Raw genomic sequence first — 11,909 nt, 5'->3', positions numbered from 1 at the left:
TCAAAACTAATGGAGCTTTTTTCGTCTCCCCTTCCGAAAAACGGTCGAAATGGTGCTCAATTATTGAAATGAATTAGTGGGTGAATAGTAGGTGAATAGTGGGTGAGTAAAGTGACTCGTACTTTTATAGAAGCTTGTTTTTTCCTCACTCCTTTTAATGAGCTCTTGGAAAACTTGTCAGTTTACTCACGCAACTTAAAGTTTATTTAGTAAATAATTTGGTAAGGACATTTATGAATTTATAAACTAAAAAAAAATTTAACCACAATAATATATATTTATTATTTCAATTTCATAATGGTTCCTTTACCCGGTCATTATCAATATTTTGGCCTGTTCTGACTCTCCCACTTATCAATTTTCATTTATTGTTTTTCCTATTTTGGCAATCGAATACGACCACCCACAATCTGGCAAGGACTGGTTCGAGTTGTTTAATTAGACAAACAGCTCTTCACATTTAACGCATATTAATTTTCAACTACGTTGCTATCTCCTCGCTCCCCATTGCTCCCTGATTGCCTGAACTTTGCCCCTCGCGGTGTAGTCTCATTATCAGCGTTTCGTGGCCTTGTTATCATCTGATATCATTGTGTATTGCGCCCCCGCACCGAACCACTTGACATTATATGGTTATATTCGAGCATTGATTTCTCAAATTTCAATCAGGGTCCTACCCGCTTTGCCACTCTGTTATTTAGTCTATTTTTGCCACTTTGATTGTTTTTTTTTTTTTGACTCACTCTCCTGAAGTGTCTCGAATTTAGACTTGGATTCGGTTGATGGTTTTTATTTTTCGGTGGCAGTAACAATTAAAACCAACGACCGATTGGAGCTCCATTGAACGGTATGGCTATACTAGAGATCCTGTGTATCCTGTGTGTGAAAACCTGTAATAAAAAGATAGCCTGCTGTGAAATTAAATTTTATTTCCAACAAGTCCGATGGCCAAAAACGAAGAAAAGCAACAAATATTAATGGCCGAAATTGGAAAAACAGGGGAAATCTGCAACTGACACGGAGTCAAATGAAATTGTTTCTGCCGAATGGCAATTTAATTGCTGAAAATATTTAGGACTTCATTTAAATGTGAAACAATTGCCGATCCAAACATAGCAAGTTGATTAAGTTTTGTTGGATTTATTTTAATTTATTTATTGTTTCTTTGCCGTTGACTGATAAGCTTTTTAGTCGATTATTTTCAGATTTTCAATCAGGTTTTTTCTTTGGGGTTTCTTGTCATGAGATTGAAAAGCAACTAAAATGTGTCAAAAATTTATCAGAGATGTCAGTTGTGTCCTTTCGAAGCCTACACTTGAGTGTCCTTTAAACTAAAGAATTTTAGCTGATTTCTCAAATCTATAAAAGTTTGCCACCAACATCTTTAATTGGAATTAAATTTCCGGAAACCAGCATACCATATGTACTTTATCCGTTTTAACCAATGTCCTGCCATTCGAGCTCATTATCTCGTCCTTTTGGCTAATTTTCCTCCCAAAAGTTGCTACTCTCCGCCCTCTTTTTTTTGTGAAGCCACAACCATAGATAGACCATCGAGTGTGGGTTGAAAAAGTGGTTTTCTTTTCACAGAGCTTTCTTTGTGTTGTCTTTGCATTCCCCACATCCTTGCCTCAGCGAATCCTTTTCATTCAGCTCCTCCCCCCAGTCATTTAATGGCGCGTTTCACAAGAAGACACGGGGAAAGAGAGCAAAAGTGAATGTTGTGGGTAATGCACTCCTTAAGCTGCTTAATTGTTGCCAAATACTCGACGGAATTCCCCAGACACTCGACGCTTTAAGGCTCCTTGAACTCGAGTTTAATTCAAGCTGGTGTGGATCATAAATCTTTAGCCGCCGCTATTCAAATTGCTCAATTGATGGCGCCCAACAATGGCCCGGAGGGGCCAAAGGATACACCATTGTGCAGCTGTCTGTTTAGCGCCCAGGACTCGCTGGCAAGGAGTTGGAGTCGGAGGGATCGCTGGAGCGTTAATAAGCTCGGCAAGCAATCTATGCTGCCTGTCAGTCTTGTGGGAAGTGAGTTTGAGTTCAAAGGTGCCAGATTACTTTGATTGTCCTCTCTCTTCAAAAAAAATAAGTTTTTAAATACTGTTTACAAAGTTATGGCTTTAAATTTGTATTTATAAATTAAAATAAACCTGTAGAATCAATAGGTCAACGAAATTGTGATTTTGAGTTCCGGTTTCAACCTGTTTAGTCATTAGCTTCTGTGACGTACTTTCTAAAGTGTTGATTAAAGTGTTAATTGGTTTTTAAACTGGAGCCAAGATGTCTTCAAATTAGTTAAATAAATATCTTAATAATACAAATACACTGTAGGGTAAGAACCTGACTCTATTATCAAATAAATTGGTAGAATAAAGGGCATTCAACGGCCAAGTTATAGGAACTGTTGGCCTATCCTGGCCATATCCTTTTGTTTTCTTGTTTATGGGCCAGACAATTGCATTTCGAAGCCAGCCAGGATCGTGCTCCTACTCGGCACAATGGCCTCTCCAAGATGCCGGTTCATTGTATTAATAACTTGACGCCGCCTGAACTGAAAGACCTATTTCTAATACTCCTTTCCATCGCAGGATGGCACATCCAAGGACCGACTCCCAGCCGGGACTGCAGCTGCTTCTAGTGGCAAGCCTAGTGGCCTCAACCACGGCCTCGCTGTTTGCTTCATTACCGGATGGAGGAGTGGTCGGAACAAATGTTCTAGGACTCATGCCGGGACAACAAGTCCTGGCTGCAGTGCCCGCATCAGGTAAGCATCGTTTGTCATCAGAGTTGACAAATTTTAGTTCCAAAAAGATATTAAAAGACTCTTTAAAAGGGGGTTTCTGTTTTAAAATTTAATTTGAAGTAAATGGAGTTGAGGAAGGTATTTCATAAATTACTTAAACTTTATCTTAAAGATATAAAACTCGGCACTCGGCAGCACTATTGTCTGCTACAGACTCCATTCCTCTCTTGGTTTTCCAATTAGCTTTGTTTATCACGCATACGCACTGTGGTACGCCGCTTGGAGGGCCAGGTGGAGTGGAATTTTCCGCAAGCTGGATCCGAGCGGGATGATGAGTGTGCGGCATGGGAATGTCAACGCATTCTTAATTGGTATTTCGTCTTCCACCTTCATTTAGTTGCTCTAGCCAGCAATCTGCGCTCTTTTTCCCCAGACCAGTTCTATTCCTATTCCGCCGAGAATCCGAAAATAACTCGAGTGTCACTCGCGCTTGCTCACGTTGTAAGCCCTAAGCCTTACCACTATGCTAAGGTGGGGGTGGGTGGTTGGTTGCAAGAAGACAATGGGGCAAGAGGGCAAGGGTGCATGGGAAGAGGCGACAAAATAGTCAAGAGCAGCTGCAGCGAAACGTAGGCACTCAAGCGAGCATGAATGGAAGAGGGCAGTGATGTCTGGCTAAGTTGAACTATTTGAAGAGTAATTAAAATAAATTTCAAAAAATTTAAACATCAAGTTTTTATGATACTAAATTTTATTTATTTTTTATAGACCTCTTCTATCTCTTGTCCCCTATATCCAGTTACTACTGTACCTTTATCACTTACTGAGCATTTTGTGTGACACTATTATCCCACTTTCTCCGCTTCTGCACTTTCTCGTCACTTTTCTATCCTCACTTCCTTTACCGCTGCTTGTTTTTCCGTTGCCCTCGGCAATCGCTATATCCGCTTGTTTCCAGTCCCATTCTCTCCTCATCGTCCTCGATCCACCCTGGATCCTTGTCATATCCTTAACCGCTGGCCTGCATCCTTGCCATTTCCGTTGCAGCGGGCGTGGTAAGTAAGCAGCATTTGATGTCGCTGGTGTCATTTGTCACGCGTTGTCGCTGCTGCTGTTGTTGTTGTTTGTTTGTTTACCGATGCGTTGTTGCAGCGTCTTGTTGCAGTGATTGTTGCTGTTGTTGTTCGTCTTCGTTACGCGTTGTCAACATATGCATCCGAGAAAAGTGCACTGCAAAAGAATATACATATATTATTGATAATATTATAATTAATATAAAATATTAATTATTTTAAAATGGTACAGCTTACTACATTTGAGGTACTTCCGGTCTTTTAGTATTTTAGTTAAATTTAGTATTAAGAATAAGAAGCTTTCTTAAGCTTTTTGGTATTTTTTTATTCGAAAAAGAGAACGGTCACTTCCGGCCATCCCAGGATCCTTGTAAGAATTATGAGAAGAAGGATTAACAACCTACAAGGCTTATAATATTTTGTTATTAATTTAGATATTATAAAAATTTTAATATTATTTAATTCTTTACAGAATCCTTTCACTTAAATATTCCTCATTTAAGTCCCGAAATAATCAATAGATCCTTGTAGTTTATATCCTTTTACTTTCTCACTGTATATGTATGTGTCTTTGGGCCGCGTTTATTCTTGGCATCATTAAGCCCCGGCAACAACACTTAACACATATTGTTGCCAGCCGCTGGCCGTGCTCCTTGCATCCTCGCCTCCTTGACACCGTCGCTGGCTCTTCCGCTGCCACTCCACACAATTGAGGATAAGTAGTGCCAAATGCCGGGGAAGCCATTAAAATGCAAATTTCTAGTGGTCACGTGATGCTGCTGGCCCAGCACTTTTTATCTTTTCAACTTTTTTCTGCTTTTTGCTGTTTTGTTGCCATGCTGCATTTCAACTTGGCCCACATAAACAAGCCCACAAATAACGGCTAAGAAGAACCGACACTGACAACAAACGGCGGCAGCAACATCCAAGTGACGCTAACTCAACAGCAGCCACTGCATCATCGGCAAACTTTCGCTTTCGCTTTGGCTTTGGCTTTTCTAATAAAAACTGCGGTGTCCTCACTTTGTTTTTGGACTTTTCCTCAGTTTTTGTTTTCCCATTTCGCCGTCTGACATTTTGGGTCAGTTGTCGCATTTATTTTCCGCCCGCTGTTTTGCAAATTATTATTATTTTTGTTTTTTTTTTTTTTCTGGTTTTTGGGGGAAACTTTCAACTTAAAAATGTGTGATTTATTGCCGAGATGCAGCTTCAACTTTTTGTTGTGGTGCGTTAAACATGGCGTATGATTAACGTCAACGCGGCGTATGCGTGACGCGAAAAAACCATGGCCAAGAGAGAGTGGCAAGAGGGGCTGTGGTGAGGAAACGGCAACAGCACTTAACGACAGCTCAAAGCTGCGGAAAAAAAAAAACCGAAACGAAACGCAAACTTCTTGGCAAAGCGATTCTCAACTGCAGTTTAAAATTAGTTTCAAATGACAAGCGCATAAATCGTACACAAGTTAATTAAATAACTTTGAAATCGCAGAGCCAACAGAGGTGGAAAACGATTTCGAATTAAATACCAAACTATGAAAATGCTAGACAACTTTTGTACGAAAATTTTCAGAAATATTTATATTGATTTTGAAGAACTTCAAAAGATAGGTAGCTTTCAAAGAAGTTATTACCTCATTTCCCCTTTTCAATCTTATACCTTTTTGATTATTTTCTGAGAAATTGCATTATCGGAGAACCCAGTTTATTTTAACCAAATGAAACGGAAATTACAAAATCATTCGCTGCTTAATAGGATTCCCTCGATGGAAAGGATTTCCACGACAAGGCGTCCCTTTTTCAGCCGTTTGTTCGCCCCCATTTTTTCAGGTGATTTTTTTTCCGTCCTTTCGAAGGACGATTGGACAGAAGAAATGTTCTTTTAAATGTTCGATTGATTGCCGACTGCCATCGACATAATGCCATCGATGGGATTGATGTCTAATGACTGCAATTCGAGACGCTTATCAAAGATTCATGTGCGCACTTGGTCGAAAAAACATCCTTTCATTTTCATTTCCTGGGGCCCTGCCATTTGCCAGTTTTTTGTTCCGGGTGGAAATTGCACTTAACTGACAGTAAGTAGCTGATTGTAACTCCAGCAATCCGAGAATCAGAGAATCTAAGAATCTCTGAAAATCCGAGAACAAAACAGACCTTTAGAGGGTTTTAGGAAGGCTGCCATCTGGGAGTTGAAGAGTATTTTAAAATTAAATTTCTTGCTTGGTCCAGTCCACTTTTCACCACCTGCTCACATTTTTTCTTGCCTTTGATTCCAGAGCGCGTCAGTTTTTTGCTTTACCAATTAGCCTTGGCCATAAATTCAGCCGCCGGCGTGCAGGAAGTCGAGGAGGTGCAAGTGGTGGAGAACCAGGAGCAGTTCCCGCTGCCGGCGAACCCGGATCCCAACTGGCTGGCCGCCATGGCAAATGAGTTTCAGGTAAGGTCGAGACGGCGCCTCCGCCTCCGCCCCGAATCCGTAAGCCAGATAACTCCTGCCAACATAAATCACGATGTTGTTGCTGCTTAACTTTTGGTATGTCTTTTTTCTCCCATTTTTTTTTAACTTTGCCCGGATATCTGTCAGAGCCTGTCTTGGTTCGGTTTTTGGACGGGCATATCCGAAGGCATAGGATGGGGCTGAAGTGATAGGAACATCTCCTGGCACGTGACCGCATCGTGGTCACGCTCCAGTGCCGCCGGATTTCATTTACAGCCAGAAGGCACGCCACGTCGCGTCCCTGGATTGAAAACAATCAGGCAGGCAGCTCAAGATTTATCAGCCGCTCCATCAAGTGCCACCGCACCGAAGCACCGCCAATAACCGATTAAGCCCTAAAGAAGGCTTATCATTCGGATTTGGATTATACCCCCCACACTCAATAATTTTCGGGGAGATTATAAATCTTTACGGGTCTTAAAATTTCAATTTGTGAGATCTTGAATTTATTGGATGTATTCATGGACATTAAGATTAGATCCTGTGAAATTTATAATTTATGACTATGGGTTTTTTTCATTATTATTTATTTTTAAGTGAAATGAGATATCCTTTTGATGTTGTGTCTAAAAATAGGTTAGCCATGTCTATATGCACTTTTCCCAAAAAAGACTCCCCTTTTAATGAACCTTGTTTCGGTTCATATTGCAACAGTTTGATTGAAAATTCATAGTTCCTCCTAATAATCACATCATCCCAGATTATGGCCGCCCTCCTGCCCACTGCTGGCCCGAAAGGCAAACCAATTTTGGCATCTGAGATTGCAGCCAGGGCATAGAAAAAAAGTGAACAGGACCTTTTGTGCATGCATTGAAAATTTCTCATTATCGCTTGCATAAAGAGTATCCTTGTTTGGGTAACCTATGAGTCAATTTTGGGTTTCAATTTTTTTTTATTAACAAAATTTAAATATCTGTGTGTTGTCCTGAGGGGTCCTGGACTTGAGGGACTTTAGATTTCTGTGTTCCCCCATCTGCGAATTTTTGGTGTATTGCATTTTGCAACGTTGCTGCTGCTGTGGTTGGCCATCCGTTCGGAGTGGTCTGGCTGGCTCAGAGACATCTGCTTTCAATTTCGTAGATTGTCTTGCACAAATAAATGCAAATTTTATGCAAAACAAACGACACTGATAGTGAGAGATATATTGAGTAGAGAACTGGGAAACAGGAGGAGACTTCCTTTCGTTTGGGTTCTTTGGTGTCCACCGATAAACGACAAGCTTGTATTTTTTTGGTTTAGCATTTAAATATTGCAAATTTATGAGAATAACATATTCTAACCGCAGGAAAAATTTATGAGTTTACGGATTCTTGTATTAAACAATATCTTGTGTTTATTTCAGTTTATAAAATATATAATGCCATTCCTTAAGCCTTTTAAACTTTGCCCAAAATCTCTACAGCCACTTGGCCATTTTAAGCCACGACAGGATTCATTTTGAGAACCAAACCGCTGTTCATTAGGCTCTTGGATTCCCTGCCAATCCTACGGCACTCACCGCACTACTATTTTGCTGGAAAAGCGGCGAGAAAAACAAGGGAAATGTCCACTGGGGATTACTTTGCTTAATTCAACTGCAAATGAAAATTGTTTGTTCTGTAAATTCAATCTCTCGGTGTCTTGTTGACGTTGTCATTACGCCGATGTCTGGCTCAGCTGTTTGCAGGATGGCCAGGATTCTACTTCGGATGGCATAGGACTTCACCCCACCCCCAACATCTCACTGAGTTCATCAAAGCGTAATCTGCACAAAATGGCGTCACTTCCTTAGCCGGGCGTTCTATGGCTTCCAAAAAATAAAAAAAACATGCTAAAATGGCAGCCGACTTTAAGGCTAACTATGCCGGAGACTCTCTCTAAGCATCCGACCCTCCAGGACCCCGCTTTTCTCACCTAATGGAGTCATAATTCTTCGGCTCGTTAGCAATACATGCAACGTAAATATGCTTGCGCCGAAAAGTATGCCTGGCATTTCGTTTGGTCCTTGCCACGTTTTAAGGACATACCCTGCAGACGTCTGCCTGCGAGTCCTTTGAGCGTTTTTGACTGAGTTTGAGACAACCAACGGGTTGCCTTAATAAAAGTTAATTGATTCTTCAAAGGGTTTCAAGGAAGTGTTGGTTAAATCTAGAAAACTTGATTATCCTTGTTAGTAAAATAATATTGTTATGATATTAAGCGAATTGGATTGAAGTGGTATTAATAGTGTTAGATATGGAGAGATTTTTTCTTAGGAATTTTAATAGGATTAATTGATAGGATTTTTATTTTTATTTAACATTTTAAGTTTTTGAAGATTTCTCTATCCATCCCCCTAATAATCAACTTTATCCAGTTAACCTATTATTTCTAAATATATACTTCTATTCAAGGGTATATTTTGGTTTAAAATTTGTGTGAGTTTCCTTCATCAATTTGTTATCCATATTCCTTCCAAGGACTTGCCTCTCGCATTCATATCTGCAGCTGAGAGTGTGTGTGTGTGTTTTCCTGCGAGTGTCCTGGCTCGTGTTAAACCTTTTTGCCTTTGGTATTGCCCCGGGTCGTGGGCGTGAGTCAACAAGGCAGCAGCTTTGGCAGTTCTCGGCCGCTTCGGCTGACAAGTTGCTTAATTGAAAAGTGTTTTGTTTGGCATGCCACGGGCAAGGCCGGATCTCCGGATTCTAGACTCTAGGATGCTCCCAGATTCCAGGACCTCCTCTGGCTGCTGATTTGACAACTTTTACGTTCAATAATTTGCTTCTTATTTATGCGTGTGCTTTAAAATCTGTCCCTAAAAAAAAAGAAATGAACAGAAAATATAGCAACAAAGGACTTCCTCTTAGGATCTGGGACGGCACAGGACCTCCGCATATTTATCACTTTTGCCACTTTTTATTGCTTCCTTCTTCGCATATCGTTGTCCGTCGTCCGCCGCCTCCTTCTTCGTCATAAATAATTATGTTATTTTAGATTCCCTTTTTCGGCGAGATAAATTGTGGCAATAATTATCGCACATTTTTCACAGCGACATTTTTCGAGGACTCTCAGCAATTTGGTGACAGTTTTCGTAATTAAGTCGACATGGTGACTTAATGACGCTGCCACGCCCTTCGGTCCTGCCACATGAGGCACGCTGCGCACTTATGCTTTATGTGTTTTATGTATTTTTAATTAACTTTGATGTTGATTCGGCAATTGCCTACTGAGTCTCGCCGCCAGCCAAATTAGCCTAATCAAAAGCAACTCTCAACTTTGTCTGGAAGTGCCCGAAGGACTCTCCGGTTATTCAGACTGTCCTCTCAAATAGTCTGTATTTCCTCCTCCCTTCTTCCCATTTTGGTGTTCGTCTCAAGTGTTTGTCTGTCTAATTGCTAAATTTAATTAGCCGGCCACTGGTCAGTTGCCAACTCACCTGTTTGTGTTTGTTTTTCGACTCTGCAGTGTGAAATTTAATTTTCGGCTCAAATTTAATAAGCCAGCTACCGGATTTTCGGTTGCCAAATTTATAGACTTCAGTACTGGAATGGACTTATATTTTAAAAGCTGTTAAAAGAGAGTCTAGATACTTGAAAAAAAAAAATGAAATAAATTCTAGCTTAAAGAAGATATGGATTATGTCTGGTTTTAGGCGTCAAAGTACCCTTTATATGACAGTGTCTACTGCTAAAGGGGATATAGGATACAGCTGACAACTATACATTCGTATTTCTTTTAAAAAAGATTTTACAGAAAATCCCAAATCTCTATTACAATATCGGGCATTTTCCCCAAAATGTATAGTCGGCTGATCTATCAGAAACTGTAAGAAACGGAGTAGTTTTTTCTAATGATTATTATCGAGCCGATCCATCCAGAATGAATAAGTTCTTTATAAAGATCCTCAAATGATAGATCCTGCTAACTTAAAATCGCAGGAAATTCTTATATCCTGCTGAAAATCTCTTCTGTATTTTCACTTCAAGCTTGACAAACAGAACTCTACTTCACCATCTGTCTTAAATCTGAGTTTCAGATGTTAACGGAAAGGCAACACCCTGGGGCAGAGTGCCACGCCTTGACTGGCCCGCCTCCAGCAGTCAACTGGGGCCATGCAACGAGGGGAGCTATCCAAATATAATATTATTATAATTAGCAAAACATAACATAAAAATAAATAAGAATAGGCTTATATACCTTAAGCTTTAAGGTTTTAAAACTAAGCACTTCGCTAACGAGATCCCCACCAAAAGTTAAAAGTTCTAAAACCACCCTCTGTCAACATAAAATATATAACATGGCTAAACTGCTTTGGCGCTGTTTACTGCAGTTTTCAATTAAGTTGCAAATGCCGCTCTGCCACTTCGTGTTTCCCTTGTCCCTCAAATTGAAACTCACCTTGGTTGCAGGCAGCTTCCCTTTTTAATTAGTTGACAAACTTGCACATTTTTATCGCCGTTTGTTCCTTGCTACCGTTACTAACTCTTTGCAGTTTGTCCTGCACCTGAACCTGCACTAGTGCTCCCAACCTCCCCTGGCCTCTTATTAATTTCATTTTGCACTTGTAATTGCCAGTATATATCGCAATACATCGCTCATACGCAGCGTTGCCCCGGAAATTAATTTCCTTTTCCTTCAGGTCGAAAAAATAAACAGAAAAGGGCGAGCGAACGAGTTGTTCTCCTTTTGGCCATGTCATGACCAGAAGGGCTAAAATCACAGAGATAGGATAACTATACACAGAGAAAAATAATGTGCTAAAATGTATGCATTTCTAGAGAGATATATTATATTTCTGTTATAATTTTTTTTATAAATTAAGGACTCTAGAAGTCTTAAATTGTATATTTTAAATTAAGAAATACTTAATATTCTTTCTCTGTTTTAATTTTAAACCCAAGTATGTATATATTTTCCCATCTTGATTTGCAGAACGTGCCCGTTTATGAATCCTTCCCCATGGACTTGCGCAACTGGCTGATGGATAGCTTCGGAGTTACTACCACGGATGTCCTTCACAGCTGGAACTTCTTCCAGCCCAGGCAGGCCAGGACTACTGCTCGCGGCCAACTAATTTGCACCAACGATGGCCAGTGCTTTGAGGTGAACAAAATCGTCACCGCTTGTTGTCCGTTTTGAGAACTCAATAAATGCATTGAAAACAATTGAAAGGAAGTCATAAATTTGCGGCCCACAGACACACACTGTCCAGAGTCCAATCGATTGTCAGACCAGTTCCGGAATTGTCCGCAAAGAGACCATTAAATGCCGTTGCTCTTGTGGCCAACTGAACTATTGGTGGCACTGTTAGGGAATAGGGTTGGCCGGTTAGGGAATCAGGGAATTGGTGAAAAGTGGGGGGAGAAGTTAAGGGGAGGAGGTCAGTAATCGAAAACGGAAGCTGCCAACTGCATTGACTCTTGATGGGCCTGAGCCCTCTGTTTCAGGCTATTATTTTGGCCAACTTTTTGTGGCAGTTCAGTTACCGAGCAGAGATTAAATGTGATGAGCTGAGAGTGTGGTTAGCAGTTTTCAAAGAGTCGGATTTTATGGTAATTAAAAGGATATGACAAAATTTAGATGGAAAACGAGGATGATTACTAAACGAAGATAGAGATTTCTGACAGATA

At 40.4% G+C, this 11,909-nt stretch overlaps 1 protein-coding gene across 1 annotated transcript; it reads left to right on the top strand.

The window, feature by feature from the left end:
• Window positions 1–676: 676 nt before the first annotated feature.
• LOC6493414 lies at window positions 677–11,444 on the top strand. The gene is made up of 4 exons (XM_032454814.2): window positions 677–847; window positions 2,598–2,773; window positions 6,101–6,261; window positions 11,212–11,444. Exons 2-4 carry the CDS (start codon window positions 2,599–2,601, stop codon window positions 11,416–11,418), a joined length of 543 nt encoding a protein of 180 aa, XP_032310705.1. The 5' UTR covers window positions 677–847; window position 2,598; the 3' UTR covers window positions 11,419–11,444.
• The last annotated feature ends 465 nt before the right edge of the window (window positions 11,445–11,909 follow it).

This window comes from Drosophila ananassae, chromosome 2R, assembly GCF_017639315.1.
Source record: "Drosophila ananassae strain 14024-0371.13 chromosome 2R, ASM1763931v2, whole genome shotgun sequence".
NCBI classification, from domain to species: Eukaryota; Metazoa; Arthropoda; class Insecta; order Diptera; family Drosophilidae; genus Drosophila; species Drosophila ananassae.
This window is presented reverse-complemented; position numbering and strand designations above follow the sequence as displayed.